Genomic DNA, 26,853 nt, shown 5'->3' with positions numbered 1-26,853 from the left:
AGAGAGCCCCTTTATCTGATCCCGGAAGTGTTTTCTGGGTATTCTTCATATTAGCCGTGCTCTTCGGGTCTGTTTTAATCATCTCCACGGCAGTGGATCTCCTGGTGTTTCTGATTCCCACCAGCCTGGGACACGTATTGACTCTGTTTTTTGTTAAGTATAGTTTTTCTGACTTCATCTTGGTTACAGGTGAACACCTGGAGATCATCCTGAAATCGATTTTGTTTGTTACTGACAGTGCCCTCATTCTGTAGTCATGTATACATGTACTGATTTAATCAAATTTACCCTCCGAATTTGTGATAAGGGTAGAAGTTCCCTGCAAGTCTTGTTTTGAGCTATCTATTAACGTGTGATATAAGCTTCAAGCATCTTGTGATATCAGTTTAAATCCCAAGTATGTTCTCCCTTGAAGAGCCACGTTGTAATCATGTGGATCAGCTGTGTGAGGTGGGGTTTTGTAATTTATTGGCAATATGTTTCATACTGTATATATGCACAGGTTTGATTTATTTACATTCATGAATCATGTGCACAATTGCACATGAAAACAAAGCTAATTAAGCTTCCACCCCTACACTGAAGCGATGTTATCCAGTTACAATGGCAGCATAGGTTCATTTTTCTTCATATTTCCTCATATTTTGCAAGTACAAGTACTTCATGCACACATGTCTTTTGACGTAAGCCTCTCTCTTGCGGTAAGGTTGGTGGTTATGGCAACAGAATACTTCTAGAGTCATCAATCATGACACACTAGGCTATCTGTAGGCCTATAGGAACTAGCAGGTGATCAGCCGGTGCTATCCCTTCAACACCGGTACTGCAATGATTCACACTTTGCGCTGTAATCTGGGTCAGATCTTAATGTTGAGGCTTTATAACAAGTAGGCAACTGTTACAAAGAAATAGAGAGTGAAAAATGAGGCAGTTAACACTTATTGTTGCTTCTATTTTAGTGTTTTTAAATAGCTATCTGTTCAAGGTCCTTCTCCTTTTCACATAGACACAGGTTCCTGCCATTGTGAATCACACACTGAAGACACTTTGCTTAGCTTGCTCTTTGGTTGAATGATAAGATGACTGTCTTTGGACCGCGAGGTCACCGGTTTCGTGGCCAGCCCCAGCCTCTCCATCCAATTCAATGGGCTGAGATGCCAGGCCATTACAACAAAGTCGTATTTCGTGGCATAAGATGACCCACGTAAAGCAGAAAAGACTAGACAGTTATGAGGGCTGACCTCGGTTCATGTTTATGATGCTATCATATAGGGAACCAAGTAAAGTTGTTCATTGTTACAATATTCTTTGTGTCAGCGGTGAGTCATTGTTTGAAAGGACACAAATTTCCATTATTGCAGTCAAACAGTTAGCGGAGGAAGTGTAAAAAAAAAAAATTGGTTTTTCCTGAGATTTTAGACTGGCACTCCACTTAGACCAGACTACCTCTATCGTGTAGTGGTGTCTAAATAAAAGGGAAAGAACGCATTTTACGGTGACCATATTTACTGTTGATCCGGCTCAAACCACAGCTGCATTGGAGCCTGGATGTGCAAAGACACTGGGAATTCCGCAGGGAGCGTCTCATTGGCTCTGGTGCTACTGATCCTCTACCGGCCAGGCACCTAGCACGCTAGGGTGGACACGTTGGCCTTTGTCAAGAGGCCGGTAGCTCGCTGACATCCGCTCTCGAATTCCTGGTTTTAAAAGAGGCTTGGTCGTGGGATCAGAGGACACCCAATGAACCTTCAGTTCTCCTGAGCTGTGTGGGGAATTGCGGTGGTGAGGGGAAAAAATAATTGGCCATTCCATACTGGGGAGAAAATTGACTGTAAAATATTTGGCCATTCTAAATTGATCATCAGTTCTTGTTGCCTAAAAGAGCCTAGAAAAAGCATATTGTTTTGCTTTCTGATGGCTTGTACTTGAACCTATAGATTGTCCACCCATCTCCTCTAAATCCAAAGACATACTACGGAGATCAATGAGCCATGCATAGCTCCAGGGATTTCTGTTGGACAGCCCCGGTCTAAAAGGCTTTGCTTTTCTGTCACATGTTAAAGCAGCTTTTTTTTTCTTTATATTCAAACAAGATGATCTCATTGGTATAAAGGAAACAATTTCCAAAGTGGCTTCCTCCTTGGCCAGGTTATTTCTCCTTTTTAAAAAAGGCTAGAAGTGTTTGACTGAAATGTTATTCATACAAAATGCAGAAGTAACAATAAACATGCTGAAAGTAGTACAGGTTTGATGCAAAATACAGTAACTTTGGCCAAGCTTGTTTTTGTGCAATGATTTGCAGACTTGAAAGTTGCGTGCAAGATAAAGTCACGTTCAGAGGTTTCTAAACCAGAGATCCGCAGAGATTTCTGTAGCTTGTTTTGGCTTCATGCTAGATCCACATTTCACACTTTTGACTGAAATGGAACTTGTCTTTTTGACTTTGTGCCTAAGGTTTGGTTTAAGAAAATGTGGAAGTGTGACCCTATTTGGGGAAAATGACTCTGAAAGGAAACTTGTGTTCCACAGACTAGAGTCATGATATCGGTTGTTGACACAGATCTTTGTTTCTTTTAAACAGATCTTCATCCAGTAGGACTATTCGTACAATGAGTAATGTTTAATATGTCTAGAGTGTTGGCCTCAGTGTTGTATAGTTTAATATTGGGAGTCCATCACAGAGCTGGATCTCATACACAAGAATATGTTGTATTATACAGGCGTTTTGTCGTAACACTGTACAAAATCAACATGGCTAAAAATATTGAGATAATTATAGTAAATCTGGATATAGATACCGAAGTTGCCGAGTCTCGCTGTACTGCACACGGTAATGCTTGAATGAATAAAACCATAGAATTACAGAAACATAAAAGAGAGTTTTGCTCACTAAGTTTACTGATAGAAAAACACCTCCGACACACAACATGGACAATTCTGCAGGATGTCTGACTTAACGATGTGGTTATAATTGAAGAAAAACAGGGCTTTGAAACTAGGGCTTAACCCTGTTCTTAGCCTGCTCTGCAGCCTAGCAGGTGCATGCTATCTAACTAATACTGAATATCAAAGTGTTGCAGATTGCAGAAAAGCCACACGCTCTCCAGGGTGGGGAGGACTTGCAGGATTTTGGAACAAACATAAAGAGACTGAGAAGCAGCGTTAGGAAGCAAGGTTTTTTTTTTATTTGTTTAGGAATCAGAAGTATCAGACAACCCTTTAACACTGAACTGGTAAGACGATCCTTTAACGCTGAACTGGGAAGACAACCTTTAACACTGAATTGGGAAGATGATCCTTTAACACTGAACTGGTAAGACGATCCTTTAACGCTGAACTGGGAAGACAACCTTTAACACTGAATTGGGAAGATGATCCTTTAAGCTTTTACACTTTGATTACTGTTATGAAGGTAAATAGTTTCCAGACAGTGTAGGGGCCAGAGTAATAATTTAATATTTAAATCTGGAACTGGTAACCCTTTATATTAAGTGTCTCCTAATTACCCTGGTTTGCACCTTACTAATGCTAGAATTACACAAGTGGTTGTGTAGTAACAATGTGGCCACATGTTTCATTTTGTAGTCACCTGCTACCATCATTGTGACTACAGTTTATTTATGCATGCGATTGTGCTGTTACACTGCAGTTACTATGTGCTAGTACAGTATAATAACTCAGTGTTTACAGAGAGAGTTCATGAAAAGCACTAAGCTAGGAACACATGGTGAAATTGATTTGGTCCAGGGCAAGCTTAAGGCTTTCTTACACGGCTGTTTGTGGAACGAAGGGGAATGATGGGCACTGTTGCAAAAACAACGTAATGAACAACGCAACTAGAAATATGGGTAGCTGATGATTATGCTGTTCTAGATGTTTCACGAAAACAGTCAGCTCTTTAATCTTTTAGAAATGAAGGTGTGGCACCTTGTTGTTTTATCAGTTTCAATATGATTCTTTTTTTATTTAAGTCAACTTGGCAATTCCAATTCATGGAGAATGGATCTTTACATTACATGCAATACACTCAAGCAGTCCTTTTCTTAACGCACCAAACATTTACTGTGACTACAAATTATCTTATTAGCTTCTTATTTTGGACCAATGACCTCACTTCCAAAGGCAAGGCAGAGGCACCTCCTTAAGCCCAAAGATGTGCAGAGATCTTAAAGCAAAGTTAACCCTTAGCGGTCCATTTATTCAGAACTTGTCAGACCCGTCAGATCCAATTTATTTTCACAAATGCTGTTTATTATTCACGTGCTATTTTTTCAGAGTAAAACAGGTTTAAAAGGCACTGAGTCACAAAAGAATACTCAGCACTGCATTTCCAGCCAAGCCCCACCACTTGTTCACTGTATTTTTCACATAGACGTGCGTAGTGATAAATCCTCTCCTGATCACTTGTTTTATCACTAAACTCCTCAATAATGCGATCCAAGTCATTATTATCTATAAGTCATTATCAGCAAATGTCTGTGATAGTCTTTGAGCCCTGGATGCGGAAGCAGCTATCTCCTTTGTTTATGTCTGTGTTATCTCTGTGGTGAATGGGGCTATCAGATACGCCCTTTTTTTTCTGCTTCATTTGGCTACTATCAGTCTCACTCGGCCATTGAAAGGTTTTCTCTGTTTTTTCTGGAGAAAACACTACTAGAGACCTGTGCTTTATGTCTTTTTGATGATGTTGGACAGGGTCCGACATAGGATCGCAAAAGGTGAAATCCCCCTTAAAAAACGATTAAATCTGGTACTGGGGAAAGTGAAAAGAGAAAGGAAAACCCCACTGTCGGAGAAACCCTCTGGAACTGTTTGTCTCTCCATGCTAAACACCACAGCAGCTCAGACAAATGTCACATGTATCTGATGATAATGCATAGCTCAAGTACAGCACACCATATGCCGGCTTCTCTGCTTTGTCAGCGTGTGGTTATTGCTTGGGTCTGACAACTTGTCTTTTAGTTGGTTGCCATAGTTGCTTGTACTTTCACAGAAACAGACATGTAGAGCTGATATGATGTGTGTGTGTATATATATATATATATATATATATATATATATATATATATATATATATATATATATATATATATATAGTGTGTGTGTGTGTGTGTGTGTGTGTGTGTGTGTGTGTGTGTGTGTGTGTCTGTGTGTGTGTGAATACACTGCTGTGTAAAAGTCTTAGACATGTTGCATTTTTCTACTCTGATGCATTATGAGCATCACTCAAAGCATCCACTAGTGTTTTCTACTATCCTTCATTGGCATAAAAAAGGAAAAACATTGAGTGAAATAGCTTGCATCACTCAATTTTCAAGGTGTGATATCCAACCCATAATCAACACGTACAGAGAAGCATCATCTGTAATTGACAAACCCAGGACTGGAAGAGCCAAGAAGCTGTCTAACAAGGATGAGCAATACTTGAAGCTAATATCCTTAAGGAATAGAAAGAAGGCAAGCGTTGAATTGACAACGGAACTGGCAGAAGCCACAGGTGTTGAAGGCATGTCTACGTGAAAAGGAATCAAATAATTTGGTGGCTCTTGTAGGAGGGTGAGATATATATTTTTTTAGCAATGCTGATCAAACCTTCGTTTAAGGCATCCCTATAAACAGCACCATGGGGAGGCTTTGATCTAGGTTATCATGGTCATCAAAGTGAAACTGTGAGCTGTCATTAAGCTACCTAAACTTGTACCACTGCAAAACTTTCTAACTTTCCCAAACCATAGGTGAAAGGGCATTATCATTTCCCCTTCTTGTGCAACAGAATATGCAGGTGTGTGATTTGACTGACTAAAAACATTTATTTCCAGATAACAGAACTACCCTTATACAGATGTACTACAGTATTTACTGCAGTATATTTCAGTCTGCATTTGATACAGCTTCTGTATGAGTGTATCTTTAACATGTCGCTCATTCATTTAGTTATTTGACCTGTGGGGATTTCCACATTGGAGTGAGTCAACATTGAAAGGGTCCTCAAGAGGTATAATACATGTGACTGTCGTAAACCTCTGTGAGACAAAATCAAATTTCATTTATTGTAGTATACTGTGGTTCCAAGCCAGCCATACTTCCTGAATCTGCTACAGTATACCACAGTTTTCTGCCTTCAATTTTTATATGACAGGTTAGTGAAACAGGTCTCCCTTGCTGGAAGGGGTTTCAGGTAGGTGTGCTTTCTTTTATCTTCTACATCAGTAGTCATCAAGGGTTCTATACCACAGCGTCTTAAATTAAAATGCTAGAGTACCACAGTGGGCAAAGATATCTCATTTTCTGGCATAACCCCTTTGGTCACGATTTTTTTTTTTTTTTATTTCATTTTTTGAAATTTTAAAACTTTGAGAAGCTGCTCTGCATAACTTTGAACTTCACATGGTACAATGATGCACACAGCGACTGAAGGGAGACAGTAAGGATTTAATTGATATGCAACTACCCTTTATATGAAGTTCAATTACAGTAAGCAGTCAGTCAGTTGTTTTTAGATCACTTTGTTTTTCACTCAGATGCACCCCTCTAGCCTTCATAAAGAGTCATGTTTAAGCCTGCCAATACCTCCAAAGTGAAACCTGTCCCCTGCCCAACATTGCTCTGCACTGAATGTAACAAATAATGCATTTCCTCTGAGCGGCATTTCTTACATTTTAAGACAAATGGGTTTGTTTTCATGTTCTACAAACAGGAATATTATATATATATATATATATATATATATATATATATATATATATATATATATATATATATATATATAAACCCTCTTGAAATTAATAATCTTATTTAAAAATGTATGAGGAATCTAACTATAAACAGACAAAACTGGTGTAACCTTTGCACCAAATTCAGATTAGCTGGTGTGAGTAGAAAGTGCTGCTGTGTAATGGACTCTTAATCAGACCCTCTGTAACTGCATGCAGCTCACTGATGCATTTAAAAAGGTATAGGGTAGCACAGCAATACAATCAATCAGGCATCTCAGAACATGCATTACTGATCAGAATAAATATAAAATAGACTAGAGCTATAGAGTGTTATAAGAACATGGGACTAGGGCATTGATAAGACGCCTTATAAGATACAGGTTTGTAACATTACATGACAAGCTGCACACTCTAGGCGTGATTAATATGGTATTGTAATTAAAACCATTAATTACACATTTCTAGATGTTTTGTACATTGATCCTTAAACAAGAGCACAACCCAAGTTTTACCATCAAAATCTACTGCAGCTGTTATATCACTGCTGATTCTTAATAACAGCATTTAAAGTAATCACTTGGTTGAACACTTGGTTTTAATGATCTAATCTCTATTTTAATGTTGTTGCGTATTAGCAATGAATATTACATAACCTTCAAAACTGAGAGATAAATAGAGGCACATTTTGCTTGCTGTTATTCTGTGTTATGTGTTTCTATTATTATTATTTAATTCTTTGCTCAAGGAGTACGGGTTGGGAGTCTGATCTTATCGTTCTAACAGTTCAGTCACTATAACAGCGTGAACATTTTGTTAAAACAATAATATAATCCCCACCGTGTTATAACTATGGCAGAGTATGCTGTCAATATCACAAGGGTTCTGTCCAGCGCAGCATGCAATGGAACTCATTTGGTTGCACAGGCTGAGCATGGCTGTGTTTTGCTGAGGTAGATTCACACTGGAAATGTATCAGCCTCTCTTGCTCACCCTGCATGGCAATTGTGAAATGTTACAGCAGAGGAGATCAACGATAGGAAAAGGAAATGAAGCACAGGGTCTAAAAGCAGCCTTTTGTTTTTCTGTCGTACCTTCAGGGGTCTCTGTTTGCTTCGCTGTTTGTGAATACAATAATAAGCCATCGTCTTTAACCCTTCACCTGCCATTGTGGAGCTGCTTTACAAATCACTGGTGGAGTGCCTTCTCGAGAGAGCGGTGGGATCACTAGCAGTGAATGGAAATGCGAGGTTACAATCTACAGTCCAGGGAACAGGACAAAATGGGTACAGGAGGAGTAACAGGGGAATTAGAACCTCCTGCAAATGCTTCTCTTTCACTCCACCTTAACGAACAGATGCCTGACTTATTTATTCTGTTCTTTGATCTCTGTGTGATGCTGATTAAGCTTCAACCACACGTGTTTTGTACTGTGTTGTTTGCACATTGTAATTCTTTACACATTGCAATTGTCTTTTTTTTATTGTTTTCTGGGACCCCCTTGTAAAAGAGCCTCGGTCTCAATGGGTAAATCCTCTGGTTGAATAAATATAACATGAGGATATTAATAATCCTGGCCTGCTGATTTAAATACCACCCAGTGACTTTGTCTTGTTCAAATTGCTCGCTGTAGCTCAGTGGATAGAAAACTTAATCCCTTAGCTACCAGGGTTGAATCCTGCTCTCTGTTTTACTCAATTTGAATTACTCATACAAAAAAGAAGGGGCTCCTCTCTTTTCAGAGTGGATTGGTGTGTAATTTGTGAATGATCTTTTAATAGACACACATTATTATGTGGAACATCAAAGCTGGCGAACAATATTGACTTCACAAAGTACAATTGGCAGTGATTTAGTGTTAGCTAACCTGCTATACAGCCTGTTTTTGACCTAAAACAATAACGTATCGCTGGAGCACCTGCTTCCTCAGTGGAACAGAGGGCTTATCTTCCTGTTTGTGGTTTTGGGAATGTGACCAAGGTGCTGTAGAATCATTGATACTGAAATTATGTAAATTATATAGTACAACACCAGCCTTGTACATATTGCAACATTTTATTAATGTAACATTGTAACTGACATGCCTGCTGTAGAACGCAGCGTGAGCAAAAACATGAGCATGTTCATGGTCACGTTTGCACACATGTATTCAAATTCACAGCACTTTTACAGCAACAGAGGTAGAACTCAATAATGTTTTTACTATTTCTCTATATCCTGCATATTGACTATTTTATTATGGAACAGTGCAGATCACCTATTCAAAGATTTTCACTTTATTATTATTTGTAAGTGATCATTATGACCAGGTTTAACTGTGCATATAAAAGCTTCATTTCCCTGTTGCATTTTACTTTTTTTTTTTTTTTTTTACAAAGACTGGAGGATATCATGGTTTTAAGAAGTCTTTGCAAATGAGAAAATGTTACAAAGATTGAGCGAGGGAGGCTTCTGTTGTAGAGCACTGCAAAATGTTACGTTGCGTATAAATTGTTCTCTTTGGAAGCACCTTTCTGTGTCACAGGTAATAGGGCAGCTGAGTCAAAGTGAAAATAAATTCTAGATAAAAAGAAACAACAGCAAAGTAAAGCTCTTGTGAATCTTGCGAGAAGTAGATTTGGTTATTACAGGCCTACCTATTAATTATGTGTTTATTTTTGGCTTCTCAATAGACTATAGGCTTTATTTAGAAAGGAAGTGTGCATTGTGTGTAGCTGCTGAAATGAATCAGACACGACTTGAAACTCTGAGGTCAGCTGGCTCATGATAATTGTTGTTTTCACCTGCGTCCATCGCACACCTGTTTCTGCTGCCCCCAATGAAGGATTGCTACGGATTCATCTTTCCTGCCATTGTCTTCATCTGCCATTTCTCTACGTGTCCTTATTTTTCTTTTTCAGTTTAATTTTTTCCTTCTTGTAAGAAACATTTAAAAACTTATAATTTAGCATTTTTATATTTTGTTCCTTTTCTGTTAGTAGCTTTGGATAAAAACGTCTGCTAAATGATTAAATAATAATAATAATAAAATAATAATGATACACTAGCTACTTGTAGCAATAACTCCCACAGCAACAACACATGGGGGGAAATAGAGCTGCTGATTCGATGTGAAGGATTACTGCCTCAAATTAGGGAAAACCAGACTGAATCTCCCACAATATTGCTGTTTATTAGGAAACATAGTCATTCCGGTAGCACTGGACACAGAAGCACATGCTCCTAGTCCTGCTGTATTGAGAGGTATCTTTTCTATATTACAGAATACATGTAGGGGATTCCTTTCAGGAGAGTGTTGTCTATGTATTGTTCAGATAAAAGACAGTGAGCACACACTGTAGTTTTGAGAGGTCTTGCTTGAAAGTACAAGCATGAGGAGCGCGGTATTTTAGAATCCCTTTTTAAAATCAAACATTGTACAGGCATGCATTTGACTGTCCCTTTAAGCAAAGTAATAAAAATCACTTCTTTTTCAATAAAATGGCGTTGGCAAATCAGAGTACTACGATTGACTGAACATAATTTAAACCCATGCAAAAAGCTCAGAACAACAATTATTTTTATTGGAGTTATATAAGCGAAGTAACCCTGTTGGACCTTTGCGATTGCACAGAGACAATTCATTTTTCAAAGGGATATGAAGGGACTTTGTTGCGGCTTGTGCCGTGCAATGCACATGATGCGTTAGATGGTTGAATGAGTACAGCCGCAATCCTTTCTGTGTGCAATTGCTTACACCTACTGTAGCACCCTTCATCTCATGGCTCTGGTTCTTTAAGTCTGCTGCATTGAGACTGCATTTACAAAGTTCTTTAAAGGTGTACCACATTCACTATCATGTACAGCGTGCTGTCATTGTTTTCTTAAAATCCAAACTAGCAGTCATTTTGTATGATACCTTGTTAACCGTAAAACATCATGCATATTCACCTGTTATTTACTGATTTTCCTTTTCTTGGAATGTTGATATAACAATAGATTTTACTAATGTTTATCGGTAGAATAAAGAAATGCAAATCGGCCTGTCACTCCGTATTGCTTGGCATGCAAATCCCACACAGTATCTGATGCACTGGTATCAACTGGACAATCACACACACACAAAAACAAGCTCCTGTATGCTGGTGCAGCACATGCTCTGTGATCTCAGGACTGCTGTTTCACCAACAGCTCTGCCATCTAAACAATGTGCTTCTGAGAAATATTCAGCCATAAAGGATCCATGATGGATGTTACCTTCTGACCTCTGCAGCAGAATGAAACGGTTAATGTTGCAAGCTTTGGAATTAATGACCCCAGAAGAGGTAGGTTTGCTTGGTTTTCTTTCCCGCGTTCTGGATCAGTTTTCTATGTGAGCTCACAGATAAGTCTCTGGACAGACCCGGCGCTTCCTGCTTTTTCTTTGACAGGATGTCCAGGAAGACATTCTTCCTCCAGTGCCTGTGTCGAGGGGGCAGCTGTGTGTTGAACTGCATTCCCCATCTGGTAAATCAACACACATTTGCTAGTCAGGCTTCATGAAGTGTAACAGCAATAGTGTGGTTCATGTGGTGTAGAGCTATATGACGAAGCTGATAATACATTGAATAGAAGCATAGTTGGCTTGTAACCTGGATTTTTTGGATCCTCATTAAATAATAATAATAATAATCTTTATTTTTATTTATAGCGTCTTTCATAGTGGACGACCATCACAAAGCGCTTTACAAGATACGAGACTAGGGTGTGTGAACCATGCATCAGCTGCAGAGTCACTTACAGCAACATCTCACCCAAAAGACAGAGCACAAGGAGGTGAAGTGACTTGCTCAGGGTCACACAGTGAGTCAGTGGCTGAGCTGGGATTTGAACCGGGGACCTGCTGGTTACAAGCCCATTTCTTTAACCACTGGACCACGCAGCCTCCTAAATTGATGATTTTCAAACTGTACTCTGATAAACTACCCTTGGTGCAAGGTTTGAGCTGTATGGAATAGCTAGGGTCTTTTTGCACAAATCAACTAAGCTGTATCTGAATGAAGAGGCATACGGCAGAATGTGTCAGTATTAAGTGTCTCACTGCAATAACACATAGATTACAATGCTGGTTGTATGGTTACAATCTATCTAAGTGTTTAATTACAGAATGTGATGTATTGTTGTGTTTGTGCTGCATTTGATGCAGGCTTGTGTAGTTACAGTGTAATTGCTATGTAATAGGGCTATAATCTCAAAATTAATTACCTGTTCATTTTTTAGTGTAAAATATTTTAGAAAATGTGCATGTTTCCCAATACATCCTTACACTTCTTCTGATGAAGTCTGGTACATAAAATATGAAAACAAGTTAGCACACAACAAGAAAATGAGGGAAGTGCATGTTCCAGTTTTGTTTGTTTCTCTCAGTCAGGAAACCCCACATGTTTGTGGCTAATGAATTGAATCTGCAGCGGATCATGTAGAAGTTAATGTGCAGTCCAGTCAGTTTTGCACTTTCTATGAGTGAATAGCTCCTGCTTGGTTGTCTCATGGTTAGGAGCGGCTATGGTTTAAAATGAGGAAGCCAAGGGACATATCAGCGTCTGAAATAAACCAAGTGTAAACTGGTAAATAAACTGGACCTTGTGATGGCAGCTGTAAAACTACTGAAAAGAGTAATTTGGGTTTTCTTTCAGAGGAGGCTTTCTTAATTTTCCCTGACGGCATAAGAGTATACAGTAGCATCTTGTTTCATTTAAAACTACCTGCTGACAGCAGGTATAGGCGTGTGGTCTATCCACCCAAGCACTTTCCTTCTGGGATGAACATTATTGAGCTACATTAAGCAGAAAGCATGGGTATGCTTTATATAACACCCTTATTTCTATAAATATAAGCCTTTTTTTCTATGAATATGTGTCTGAGTGCTGAGAACAGTAGTGTTTTCGAGTGGCAGACAGTGCTTTTTTTTTTTTTTTTTTTTTGGTTTATTCTGAGCTGTTTTTTACATGTTTACTTGGTTAGGAAGTGGTGTGGTCTGGAGGTTCTTTGTGCAAACTACAGTATGCATGATTCCAGGAGCCCCCCTGAGTCTGAATGCTAGCACAGTATCTGTGACTCACCCTGTCCTCCTGGAGCAAATGGCTAAGATCCACACCCTTGTAGTAACCAGGAATGATACTGAGAGGGCGTCTCTCCTGTGTCATATTCTTGTGTAATAAGTTATGCTTGGTTCTAGAAAGACTAAGCAAAAAAGTTTAGCATTAATGGATAGTGACACTCAGCTGTTGGTATAAACCCTCTTTCACATATATAGCTGAGAGATGTATTTAATCAACCTGTGCCCTTAGCCACGGCTGGATTTCATAGGAAACTTGTACAGCACTACAGGGAATCAACCAAGACTGTAGCATATATCCGTGCTTGATGCGATCCAGATGGATTCCCTGTTGTTGTAAAATGCTCTGACACCTGCGCATGTTGTTTGCAAGGTATTGTATGCCTATAGGGCAGGTTAGTGCACCCTGAGCTCAGGTTAACATGCGTTTCCCATTTCCTTGCCAGGTGATGTTTTAAGATGCAGCACACCACGTGCACCGAGGACCGGATCCATCATGCACTGGAGCGCTGCCTTCACCGGCTGGGCAGAGACCCCTTCTCCATGGACACATGGACAGGTTGGTGGAACTTTGTGTGTCAGGTGCCTCTCCTCTCGAGAAGACTTCATCCGAAGACATATAATCAAAACGCTTGCCATTAAATTCAGAAAGTTTCTTTTAGAATCTCTAAAGTTTTCCTTGTCTTACGTCCAACCACCAGCAGCACTTTTTAAGTTAAGTTAACAGCTAAATTACTACCATATTAACAAAAGCTGTTCATGGCATTAATTCATATAACTTATTTACCACTCATCTCATTACTCCAATAACGTCTTTACAAGCGCCGTTAAAATCATATGGTAATCATTTAATTAACTAAAAAAGTGACTGTTATATTAAATGCAAGCTAATATTGATATCACGTTAGAAATATTTAACAGTTAGTGTTACAAATCAGGAGGAAAAAAGCAGTCCTTAAATTAAACTTCTGGGTTGCCTGTTAGTGGTTTGTATCATTTGCAGTTTTACATTTTTCTTTCACAAGAAGCTGTGCAAATTGGTCTCTGTTTCTGTGCTTCTTGGGTGACAGAGTGAAAGGTTTTAAAACTGCATAAACAAGGAACATTAACAGATAGATAAATGCCACCATCATCAAAATGTCATATTGAGGAGAAAAAAAAACAGATAGCAGATGTGTTGTTTTAATAAAATGCCAAGTAGACCTGTTTTTTTTTTTTGGTAACACACTGGCAGAAAAGGAAGTAACCGCATGGAGCTGCCAGCACTGAGGTTAGGTAGTGGAGGATGGGTGGGTTTGAGTGGGTAGTGCCCTTGCACTCACAAAACTGTGTTCAGAAAAGGGCAATATCCTATTCTTCATTCCTGCAGATGGTTCTGGCCACCCACACAAACACGCAGCCTTGGTACTTCGGTTGCACCCACACAGACCTTAACTCCCTGAGTGCCAGGTACACACACTTGTGTGCTGCTTCATGCTTTTATATCAATGAACCCCACTGTGTCACACAGATCAACTGCACTTCGCATGGCTCCAACTAGATGGCAGTCTCAAGTCCCTCGACTTCCTAGTCTAGTGTAGTCCTGAATTTAGGTTATGTAGGTTCCTATCCCCTCTACCCCCTCTTCTTTAAATGTATTATATTCACGATCAATTAGAAAAAGATACTGAATTTAAATGTTGGTGAACATTTCTCAGATAAGACTGTTACAAATCTTTTTGACACACTTTTTCATCCCACATGAATACGTTCAGGACAGTTTGCCCTACTCTGCCTCGAAGATTAACGGTTTCATTCGTTCAGGGCTGACGCACTTCAGTCTGGTCGTTGTTTTCTACCATTTTTGAATCAAACTGGTAATGGTAGAAATACTTATATATTGATGCTTAAAATAGGGTTGGTTTATAATAAATGAAGATAAATTTGTTCCCTCATAACCATCAGTTTTATGTAGTGAATAACCATTCTATTATTTTTTGAAGAACGAGATTAGCCACATTTTCTAGAAGGATAAAAGCCGTCCTTCTAATGGGTTGGTAGTTTGATTAAAGTGTTTTATTTAATTATACTATTATGCATCCTTCTACAGTTTTAATTGTATGCTTTATTTAAGGAAAATCATTCTTAAATGCATTCACTAATACACTTGCCCACCAAACACAGGTTTGATCCTCTGTGTGCAAAGAAGCGTTTACTATAGTATGTCAGACAGTTCCTGCAAAAGAAAAGTGTTTTCTGATGTGTCTAATGTTGTTGCTGTATCCTCTGTTAAAAACATGACACGTGTGAAATAACAGGAAGGCAGTGCAGGCAGTGCTCTATTAGTTACATTAGATGTGATACAGATTAACTGTATATTATTTTCAGGCTGGTTATCTTACCTGCATCAGGCTTGTTTGCTAACAAGCTTGCATTAAAAAAAATAAGCTGCATCATTAAAGGTTTCGCTTCAGTCACATTAAACCATCAGACTAAAACTGGACAGATCCAGCGCTATTAAAAAAAATCTATTTGTGCATGTTGTACCATCCTGCGTTACTGAAACTGTAGGGCTGATGAATGACACAAAAACAGCGCATGCTGAAAAGTTGAACTGAAAAGAGGTGCATGCATTCAAAATTGTGATGTGCTTTTTAAATACTAGCCATTTGTCATTGCAGTACACATGCTGTTGACATGTTTTTAGGGTTTGTGGTGTTCTTAACAGCAGACCTAGCCCAGTTTGGATAATAGGAGCTGTTTATGCTGGTGTTATCTGTGTCAGGAATACATTTTCTAACCTACTGAGAAACAGCTGAATATGTTTTCGTCATGCAACCACACCCCTTCTTGGAATAATGGGCCTATATTTTGCACTGTGCTGTAATGATGAGGTACGGGGGTATTAAGGGTAAAAAAGGAGTAATACTGTAATCACGCTTTCTGTAATTGCACATCTTTGGTACTTTCCTTTCACGCCTCTGTTACATTTGTTCTCACTGCATGTCCCTTAAACTTGGATATTTAGCTGAAGTGAAAGGGCATTTTCAACACATTTTAAAATGGATGGAAGTCAAATTCTTTTCTCACATTTTCCTACATGTTGTTTTAGTTTTTATACTACTTCTTCCGAGTGACTGGGTGGGATGCTTGTTCTTTATTTTACAAAAAAACAAAAAACAGAAAAAAAAAAATGTTAAACAGGGCCCGATGTTGTCTTGAGCTTTTTTTCTTTTGTTTTTCTCACCTCCTCTTCCTGCCCTCCAGTGGGCCTGTGTATGAACCGCTGGAGCCTGGAGGAGCTGGTGAACAGAGACCCAGGAAACTTCCTCATCCTCCTGCAGCAGATACTGAAGAGAACCAGAGAGGTAAACACAGCAGAACACACGCACTGACAAAGCACCTGCAGTTCAGCTTTATTATTCAACACGGCGCTGGCCTGTTACCATGCTATACTGGCAGTTTCCCAAGCTGGTTTTTAATTTTTACCATGGTATTTGCCCTGCTCTGCTGTATTCACCATTAATCCTTGTGATTCACTTTTTAAATTATACATTATAGTGTACATCACAGTAGCAGTAAATAATGTGTTATTTGGGATGTTATGAAAGACATTAGACAATTATAATCAATAATACCAGGCTAAGGCAACATGTGTGTAACAAAAGCATTTACAAGAAACCTTGTAATGACTGTTCCCTTGTTAATAACTGCCAAAAATCTAACAGGCAGTGTTGTGTGATGCACTGCTGTTACGGATTCTGTCCCCCTGTCTGGAGAGATGAGACGAGGTTAGAAGCTCTAAAACCACAAATGCAGATACAGATCTTTTCCATTGTGGTTAGGATGCTTACTTGCTGGGCACATGGTCATCTGTTTCTGCTCAGCCTTTGCCCTGCTCCAATAGCACAGCTAGTGTGACCCTAGACTCATGCAGATTAGGGATGAAGTTCACTGAACAGACTGTCACCCAGCAACCATCTCCTGGACTCCTATGCATGTGTCCTGTGTATCCATACTTCTGATACTTCTGTTCTGTTGTATAGTGTTGTCCTGCAGAACCACCATCAAGTCTGTCCCGGGTATGGCTGATTTTCATGTTGTTTTTTTTTTTTTTTTTTTTTAAGGTGCAAGCCAATTTCGAATATGTTCTCGTCGCTCCTTTGGCTTTGATGTTCTTCTCTACAGTTCTGCGGGTAACAGAAGAGAACCGTTAAATACTGTGCTGTCGCAGGGGCTGGTACACTACAGTAGTTTGATTGAATATTCTGCACAGTGAACAAAAAGTTCAATGCTGTTGTTACTTAATAGACCTACTGTAGATTGTACATCTCATGTGGCAACATTAGTTCAGTGGTGATATATGGTGTGAAATATTACCAGTTATACAGTAGCAGCACAGACAGCACTGTTATTAAGGGGGAGATGTTGTTTTGCTTTCAGACTCCCCACTTCCCACCGGACTGCACGCTGCTGAAAGAAGCCTGTGAGATATATCACAGATTCCTCACCTGGCCTGAGCCCTACTGCAGCATCTGCAGAGACCTGCTGACATTCATCCACCAGGAGCTGAAGACACCAGGTAACTAGGAAAGAAAAACAGGCTTGTGGCGACAGTGCGGCACCACCTACAGGTAGAATCTTGCAATTATTTTATTAGTATCCACTGTATTTCATAGGGTTTACTCAACTTTATAGCACTTAATTTTATAGATGTTGTTTACATTCCAGGTTGAATTGAGTCATTAAGTTGATGAATGCTATAAAACTCAAGATTCACATAAAAAATATACATCTAATCATCAAATGGCATATTTTCATCTTTTTAATGCATTTCAAGTGAAACACAGTTGCAGTCATTTCAAGTTGGTTGAATGTGTTGGGACGTTCAAATAATGAAAACAGATCCCATGGTGCAGTTTTGCTCACAAGTGGTGCACATTAAGAATGGAAGTGATTTTATGAATTAACTCAGAAATGGGAAGTAGAAGTGGTGCTCCTCACATCTGTTGAAGTATCTGTTTCACCTCTTGTGTTAGCTGCGGTTTGTGTTTTTGTTTGTTTCCGCTGTTTCCATAGTAACTTTTTACTACTGTCATTTCTGGAATTTCCAATGTCATGGTGGTTTGCTTTATTCATAAAGAAATGTAACACAGAAAATGTGAACAAAAATCCAGAACAAAGAATCATGCTAAGTTTTCAGTATGAAATGTGACACACTGTTAAAATGAAAACATGACAATGTTGGTATTGGGTATGACCTCCCTGAGCATTAACTCAATCCTGGAAGCGTTAGACCTGACCAGCCTCTGGATAGCCTGCTGTGAGATGTTCCGCCACTCTTCCTGTGCAGCTGCAGCCAGCTTGTGAAGGCTGGCTGGTCGTGGTTGTCTTCTGTCGATGGCACTGGCGATTTTGTCCCACAGATACTGTATTGGACTCAGGTCAGGAGAAAAAGCTGGCTACGGCAAGACCTCAGCATTGTTTTCTTGAAGTCGTGTAATCCTAGCACTGTGTGGTCTTGCATTGTCCTGCTGGAAAATCGACACTTTCGGACTGGCTTGCAGGAACGGAAAAACTCTTACCTCAAGGACTTTGTCACTGTATCACTGAGCAGTAAGGTTGCACTCAATCTGGCATTCTTGTGTTAAAGGAGATTCCTCCCCACATCATGCTTGAAAAACACAACCGTCAGCATGACGCTCACCACGACGTCTCCACACGTTGTCTTCCATCAGGTCTGTCAAGGGCAAAACTGCATTCATCAGAGAATAAAACACTCCCCCACTATCTCTGCTGCCACCTCAGATGTTCTCTGAGCCACAGAAGACGTCGATTTCATCTCTCAGCTGACAGCATGTTACCCCTGATCGGCCCCTGAGCGTGCAAATCATTTTCATGCAGACGGCGAGCTCCAGTCATTCTGCTGATGCTCAGGTTATTTCTTCTTGAAATTTCTCGGGCTGCAGCCTCCGCAAATGATTACGCAGATGGATCAGTGGGATGTGACGGTCCTGGGCCAGTGTGTTGACCCTCTGCCTTCCAGGACGTAGTCTGTTTCTCACACACACACACACACACACACACACACACACACACACACACACACACACACATATATTTATCTGATGAAGTTATGTTTATCTATTTATCTCACTGTTCTGGGAGGGAAACTCCAAATTTCTATAAAGTTTTATGAAATTACAGAACATAGCTAGGCTAGTTTGTTTTTTGTAATACATTGTAAAAGGTCTCTGGATATATAATCCTGTTTTTTTTTTTTTTTAATTATTATTATTATTATTATTTATTATTATTATTATTATTATTATTATTATTATTTATTATTATTATTATTATTATTATTATTATTATTATTATTAGTATTATTATCAGACACCTTTATCCATGGCTATATAGAGACTAGGGTGTGTGAACTGTGCATCAGCTGCAGAGTCACTTACAACAACGTCTCACCCGAAAGACAGAGCACAAGGAGGTTCAGTGACTTGCTCAGGGTTATAGTTTCTTCTGGCACCGTCAGGTTTAACATAAAATTTTCACCTTTCAAAAAACAGGACTTAATGACAAATGATTTAGAAATACTCCACAAAGCTTCCATAAGAAGCCCAGTGTGAGAGATAGGAAGTATAATTATTTAGTTGATGTACAAGGTACTCACTGTTCTGTCACTAGAAAGATCATTTAAACCTCTGTTTAGTTCAAATATACACCATTCCCTGTTTATATATGTGTGTGTGTGTGTGTGTGTGTGTGTGTGTCTGTGTGTGTGTGTGTATATACACATTAAATATAATTTTTTTTTTTTTTTCTTCAATAGGGATTTCCTACCAGAGGCTTGTGAGAGAAGAACAGGGATTAACCACTGAGAATCACCCAAGAAAAACAATGTGAGTTCCTTTTTCTGAGCTTTAGGGCTTGTGTACAGTAGCGCTTCACAGCACTCACCACAGACACTCTAGTCCCTTTTTCTTCTGCTATTTGTTTATTTAATTGCACTCAAAGTTTTGAACCCTAGTGGGGCATAGAGCATTCATTATGCATTAGCTTGGTGCTTTATGCATTTAGTGGCTTGCTAATGCTTTGTGGGTGTGGCTCTATTCTAAAAGCAGAGCAGGTCATTCCTTAAAATAGAACCAGTACTGAAAAGAAACTAGTAAATTGCTACAAGAAGTCTTTATCAGTGTCTTCATATTCTGGCATTGAAATTACCTTCTACAGCAGATATGTCTTATTTCAGGCTGGAATCCGTATTATGTTGTATAATTGTAAGTAGAAGACATTTTAAAACACTTCTAACTATAAGTGCTGTATAATATTATATGATTAAGCCCCCACTCAATATGCAAGCGTGAAGTCTAACTGTATGCAGCACTTGCAATTCCCTTCATCTTCATGAATTGTGTCGTTTCGTTTAGCTAAAGAGGTCTGCTTTCTTGCTCATGCAGTCACCCTTATTTCCTTTCCAGACCTGCCTGTGTTGTACACTGGGGCAGCACGCATCACGTTTCAATCACACCTCTCACAGGATGTACTGCGTCTGCTCTTCCTCTGTTTAGAGCTGATTAAAGATTGTGATACAGCCTGAGAATTTAAACCATATCCACTGAAACTTACTCCACAACTCTCACTTCTCCGGCATTTGCTTTTAATCCAGCATCTGCAGGACACGGTACAGTTTCAATAAACAAACATCACAAAGGTTCCCATTGACTCACAGCACAGTCTGATTGAAATCAGACAGAGAATGGAGGCAGCACCTTGATTTTTAATTTAAAAAGTGCTGTACTTGGAGACAACCTAGTTGTCTCCTTGTACACAAGAGGCGCCCTGTAGTTGTGGTTTAATTGTGAGCAGGTTGGTGCATGCTACTGTATTCCCTATCCTCTCCTCACAGTTTGTGTTCTCCCTTCAGAACTGTCCTGTTGATGAACCCTGCTGACGTCCCCAAGGAATACCTGACTATAGCGGATCAGCTCAGCACAGTGGAGCACTCCCAGAGGGACTCCTACATCACTCTCATCAAACACGCCTATCAATGCACCTTCGGCGCCAAATACTCCCCCAAAGACATACAGAAGACACTAGAGGTAAGGTATACCCTTTTGAACTACGTACTGCCTAAGAAGTGTGCGGCTTTTAACTACATCACCCAAAGTTTAGGACTGTGTCATATGGATATTGTAACCGTTAAGCATGCCTTCCCATTACTCTCAAGCCAGAGAGATGAGGAATATTGTTTACTTCAAGATGGAGTTTCTGATTTATTAATTACCTTAATACATGTTTAAACATAAATATATATTAAATATCTAAATATATTGTGGAGGATTTCTGGGTATAAAACGGTATCTGGTAGGTGTTATATTTTTTTAACACGTGGATTGGAATTTTTAATGATCTCTTAACATCTGTCACCTGTAGTCTAAGGACTTAAAAGAACTTGTGGAGATCTTCTCAGCTAGCACAGAGATCCTGGAGACGGCGTCTGCTCTGGAAGACAGTGTCAAATCCAAGGAGTTCATACAGGGGGAACTGGAGGAGCTGAGGGAGAAGGCTGGAATGCCTGCAGAAAATGGAAACACACCTGCAGGTAAAACCGTTTTCTAGCGGGCAATGATATTGTTGTGCAGCATGTACAGCTTAATTAATTATTGTGTTTAATTTTCAGAAATAAAAAAAAAAAGATGACTAAGCACATTGAAAGTATTTTTACAAGGATAATGTTTTATTTTTCAAAATGTTGCTGTGTTTGTGTCTTCTAAAGGAGAGAAATCAAGCAGTACCATACAGACTTTGCCACTGCCCATTGCCAAGTGCCACACGTACCACTGGGACAAGGATAACTTCGGTAACATTTTTACCTACCTTAAAATATTAACAGGGTTTGTGAGCTGACATTTCTTGCATTTGGTTTTAAACCAAGGTAACAAGACATTGAACCCTCTTTTTCATCCAGATGTTTTGAACGAGATCCTCTGCAGTGAGGGTGACCTGCCCCCAATCACCCTGGCAGAGCCGGAGGAAGAAAAGCTGGATGATGAAGAGGAGGACATAGAGGATGAAGTCGAAATGAACGACCACCGAGCCTCTACCTTCTCCACCACTTCCAAAGACTCTGTGTTCTCTACTTACTCCTTAGCCTCCAACTGCTCCATGCCCTCCGTGCTGTCAGTGGCCTCTGGGGTGGACAGCGACTTCTGCGAGGACATGGACGAGGACAGCAGGAGGGAGAAGCAGAGCAAACCCAAACTGAAACTGAAGAAGAGGATTTCCAGGCTGTTCAAGCCCAAGAGCATCCAATCGCTGCGGCGAACAGAGAGCCTGGGGAGTCCAGAGTCCAGGAACAACTTTCCTGTCAAGTCCCGGTCCAATTCTCTGCCGCAGCAAGCGTGCTTGCTGAGAGCCGAGAGGCAGTCTCTGAAGACCGCCTACTTCAGACGGAGGCCCTTCCTGAGCTGCGACGACGACAGCAAAGCCACGACGCTCAGGGTGGTCGTCTTCGGAGCCGATCAGATCTCTGGGAAAGTGGCACGGGCGTACAGTAATCTCAGGTGAGTGAAGGCGCCCATGCATGGTCTGTGCTTTGACGATCTGTTCATTCTGTCATTGTAACCTTCGCCCTCTAGAAATCTTAGTTCCTAATATGATATTTATTATGTACATACAGTATGAAAAACAGAATGCCTTCCAAACCCTTTTTTTTTTGTAGCTTTTTTGGCTGAACCGTTACAAAACTTGCTTCATCTTCTGGATATGACCTATGCATCACTATCTTTCAATGACAACCACGATCATTATTGTCACCCTAACCCTAACCACATAATGCCATGTATATACAGTCTATTAGTTTTATTATCAAAACTTAAAAATACAATTATGAGTTTCACAAAGATACAGTGTATCAGTCTGATGCTCAATACCAGTATTTCCATTTCTTACAGACTGCAAGAAAGCAGGTGTCCCAGACTGTCGAGGTACTTCAAGTTCCAGTTCTATTTCATTCCTGTAAAGAGGAACTCCAACTGCCCTGCAGTGCCAGGTTCATTCCCTAACGGTGTGCCAGACAGCCCTATGCGACCAGCAGCACCCATGGTAAATAACCCAGGAATCAGTGGTTTTGTTACTGCAATGTTCACAACCTCAAGCCAAGATACATGTCATATATGTATATGTATATGTATATGTATATGTATAAACTCAATGTGCAATGTGTCCTATTGCTGTAATACACTAAGTCACTGTGCAGACCCACCCATTTGTTTGTGGTACTGTAGATGCTTGCTTACTTACTTAACCTTAATGTCTGTGCTGTGGATTTGCAGGCATTAAACCCAGCTGGTTTGGAGGACAGCACCAACGATATTGCACGCTACATTGGAATGCTAGATCCCTGGTACGATCGCAACATCCTCAGTTTACTGAGTCTGCCCATTGGTGTTCTGTGCCAGGTGAGGCTGCATACCTGCAACCAATATAATCCTTTATTAATTCAGTCAGACAGAAAGTCTTATCTCACCACCTCCAATCAACAGCTTAACACTTACTGTGAACTTGCACCTTACTAAAAAATACTATTTTTGCAACATCAGCAAAAAGAATTGGGGTTTAGTACTGTCTGTTCAGATTACAAAAAAATGGCTAGAAATATGAATATAAAAATGATGTATTTTTCTCACTTTTTGAGTTAGTGTTCTCTAGCATAGGCATTTTATTCCCAGGTCGTACTCCGACTTCCATGCAATTGCCCCAAAAAGCTGAATCTAGGGGAGCTCTGGTGCTATGGCTGGATGAGTGACTCGTAGGGTATTGCATTGAAGACGTTTACTTAATCTGCCTGTGTGTTTCACAGCAAGCCTCCAAGATTGAGACCGACTCCTTCAACAATTCCAAGCAGCGGCTTCCCATTTTAGCAGACATGGTGCTGTACTACTGTAGACACGCAGCTCAAACTGTGCTGGTCCAGCTCTACCAGGCTGAGGTAGGTAACAAGCCAAGTCAGCCTCTTCTCATTCACAGCTATCTGGGAGGGGAAGGCTGGCTGAATGGGTTGACAAATTCCCTGCAAAAAAACCTTTTAAAATGCACAGTGCAATTACAATATCCACACAACAGGTGTCACTGTGTGCAATGCATTTCAATTAATGATACTAATGATCTAGGAAAGCATTTTAATCTGTGCTCCCCCCCCCCCACCCTTGTTTCCTATTGCAGTTAACCCTAGCTGGGGGTGAGACACACACAGAGGTGTTTATCCATTCCCTGGAACTGGGGCACACAGCAGTAACACGTGCTATTAAAGCTTCAGGTGAGCAGGACTAGTTTAAGTTGTTCTGTGGAGCTGAACCTGTTTCCAAGAATCCAATAATGGGCTGTGATTCAAATTAGAGGCTGAAAAGGATAGAAACGGAATGGAATGACTATTTGCTTGATAGGGTGTGGTCCTAGTTGTGTCTACTCAATGTAATGCTGGTTATTTATTCCAGTGCTGTGTATTCTGTGCAGGGCCCGGCAGTAAGAGATTTGGCATTGGTGGGGAGCGAGAAGCTGTTCCATTAACACTTGGCATTCTCTACAGCATGGTAAGCTTAGCCAGGGGTTTCAGAACTGGAAATGTGCATACAATTGATAACACTTCTTCTTCTACTACTAATAATACTATATATTAATAATAAGAAGAACTGACCCTCTACACCAGCATCGCCTCTGTTAATCAGCCTTTTTCCTTCATCTCATTCCATTTATGTTTCCTTCTGTTGATCTGTGTCAGCCGCTGAATCGTCTGGCTTGAAAACTTTCGATCATGTTGGCTGCACCTTGAACGGAGCGCACTAAATCCTGCTGTGAACAAGCGGTACAATAACCACACTGTGTTGTGTCCCCCAGGTGTCAATAAGCAGCCGGAATCAGTGGAACAGTGTAGAGAAAGTTTGCACGTCTGTAAACCTCACCAAAGCCTGCAGGAAGCCTGAGGAATTAGGTACATACTGAATACTGACACCCATAAACTTTACTCATTACACTTCAGGCACATGTTGCACAAGGCTGAAATGTAGTTGCATTGTCCATTTTTAAAAATGTTTTATGCAGATTCCAAAATGGAATGTCTTCAGCTGACAATGACCGAGGTACTCAAGAGGCAAAACTCTAAATCCAAGATGAACTACAATCAGGTAAGGGGTCTTCACATTTAAGGGGAGCTGGATTTCAGATGCGGGCCAAGTGTATCATAGATTAAATGTTAACTGCAGCCACCATGGCTCATCGTGGCAGAACTTCGTAAGTTAACATGAGACAAATAGATTTATTAGTTTAGTTTTGGTTTCGGTAAGGTCAGTGAAACTATAAATATGGAACATGGGTAGGTCAGCAACAACAGATATATATACATATAACCACAAATGTGAAATGCCTCTAAATATTATTCAGGCTATAATCCAAGGTAGTAGGTTAGGATTCTTTTCATATACACTTTATAAATGTTCTGTACCTCTTCAGTTTAAACAGCAGATGGCACTGTTCTCACTAATGCGACATAGAAGTACTGTTTGGGGGGTCATGCAGTTTAAGGAAGCTGGTGTTAAATAAAGCTAGCAGAAAGATGTTTTTGTGGTATATACAGAATCTAGGATTCCCCACCCCCAGCCTTGCAAGTCAGTCTTTTAGTGTCTGTTTGTTTTCTTTATTTAGCAAATGAACACCACTCAGGTGAAAGTGGACAAGGTTCAGGTTACAGGGAGCGATAGCACCACCTTCGCTGTGTGCTTCGACCAGGATGAAAAGAAAATCCTGCAGAGCGTTACCAGGTGGGTGTGTTACCAAGTCTTGTTCGTGAATAAAAATCATATACTCATTTACCACAATGCGTGCATCTTTTATAATGGAAAATGTGATGGCGATACATACTGGGTAAGATTAGCTGGGATTGCTTTATAGCTCAATGTAATCTTTTGGTGAAATACATTGCTAAGAGTGACCACTGACCCCTGTTTCCCCCTGTGCTGTGCAGGTGTGAGGTGTCGGTGTGCTACAAACCCGAGAACAGCATCCTCTGGAGGATTAGAAGGAAGCGCTCCTTCCAGGAGCAGCCTCCCCATCCTGAGTTCTGCTCCCTTCTCTGCCTGCCCATCTCCACCTTCAGTGGAGCTCTCCCCTGAACTGAGTTCTGCTCCCTTGACTTTCTCCCCATCTCCATCTTCAGTGGAGCTCTCCCCTGAACTGAGTTCTGCTCCCTTGACTTTCTCCCCATCTCCACCTTCAGTGGAGCTCTCCCCTGAACTGAGTTCTGCTCCCATCTCAAATATTTTGAAAAATTATGGAAATAGTTATTTATGAGGAGGGGATTAAAAAAACCAAAAAAACAACAACTATTAAAAAATGTTCTGTATGTAGGAGTTAAAAAAGAAGAAGAAGAAAAAAAACACCTTAGGAATTCTATTCCATTTGACTGTGGACTTCCCTGGGCTGTACAGACTTTTTAAAATGTGCAATAACTTTACATGTTTTATGGAAATGTTTTTATTGTTATGTTTATAGTTTTTGTTATACAATTTAAAATGCTCAAAAGTAATTCAGGGAAACTAAATGTACCATTACTAAAACATACACTACGGCTGCCTATTCAGATGCATTCTGTGTTTCTGAATACAGGCTGTGTGCATGTTACTAGTAGATTTAAACATGATTATACTTGTGATGCGAAATAACTATGCTTAATGCTGTTTTTTTCTTTCTATAGCAATATAACAATTTAATCTGAGATGCTATAGGCACCTGGTACACATATTCAGCACAAGATCATTATTTATGTAAAGGCATACACGGAAAAACAGGCACCCCTTGCTTATCAATGAATATTACATCTCTCTGCCATTCACTTGCATTGGCATTCCAAATGACATAATCCTGCAATGAAATGACACGTTACAGTCTGGAGAACAAAACATCACAAAGTTCATTGCAGCCTGTCGCCGAGCTGAAGCGGCACTTAACTGACTTTTAAATTGTATTAACTAACAGGAGAGAGCAGGGTTTGTCATTTAATAGTGCTTTAACTAGAAGACG

General features: G+C 40.0%; 1 protein-coding gene across 1 annotated transcript in view; it reads left to right on the top strand.

The window, feature by feature from the left end:
* Positions 1 to 26,558, top strand: part of LOC121296662 (phosphoinositide 3-kinase regulatory subunit 5-like) — a 30,763-nt gene extending 4,205 nt beyond the window's left edge. The window contains exons 2-19 of the mRNA XM_041222430.1: positions 13,236 to 13,348; positions 16,036 to 16,136; positions 16,896 to 16,964; positions 17,212 to 17,350; positions 19,610 to 19,679; positions 20,705 to 20,879; positions 21,214 to 21,382; positions 21,557 to 21,640; positions 21,749 to 22,343; positions 22,734 to 22,884; positions 23,115 to 23,240; positions 23,642 to 23,770; positions 24,004 to 24,097; positions 24,295 to 24,371; positions 24,676 to 24,769; positions 24,880 to 24,962; positions 25,480 to 25,595; positions 25,799 to 26,558. Of these exons, the coding sequence (XP_041078364.1) occupies positions 13,249 to 13,348; positions 16,036 to 16,136; positions 16,896 to 16,964; positions 17,212 to 17,350; positions 19,610 to 19,679; positions 20,705 to 20,879; positions 21,214 to 21,382; positions 21,557 to 21,640; positions 21,749 to 22,343; positions 22,734 to 22,884; positions 23,115 to 23,240; positions 23,642 to 23,770; positions 24,004 to 24,097; positions 24,295 to 24,371; positions 24,676 to 24,769; positions 24,880 to 24,962; positions 25,480 to 25,595; positions 25,799 to 25,946 (2,520 nt within the window). The 5' untranslated portion in view covers positions 13,236 to 13,248 and the 3' untranslated portion in view covers positions 25,947 to 26,558. The remainder of the gene's footprint in view (positions 1 to 13,235; positions 13,349 to 16,035; positions 16,137 to 16,895; positions 16,965 to 17,211; positions 17,351 to 19,609; positions 19,680 to 20,704; positions 20,880 to 21,213; positions 21,383 to 21,556; positions 21,641 to 21,748; positions 22,344 to 22,733; positions 22,885 to 23,114; positions 23,241 to 23,641; positions 23,771 to 24,003; positions 24,098 to 24,294; positions 24,372 to 24,675; positions 24,770 to 24,879; positions 24,963 to 25,479; positions 25,596 to 25,798) is intronic.
* Positions 26,559 to 26,853: the final 295 nt, after the last annotated feature.

The sequence above is a fragment of the Polyodon spathula genome, chromosome 21 (genome assembly GCF_017654505.1).
Source record: "Polyodon spathula isolate WHYD16114869_AA chromosome 21, ASM1765450v1, whole genome shotgun sequence".
Lineage (NCBI taxonomy): Eukaryota > Metazoa > Chordata > Actinopteri > Acipenseriformes > Polyodontidae > Polyodon > Polyodon spathula.
The sequence above is the reverse complement of the archived record's forward strand: the minus strand, read 5'-3'. Positions and strand labels throughout refer to the sequence as shown.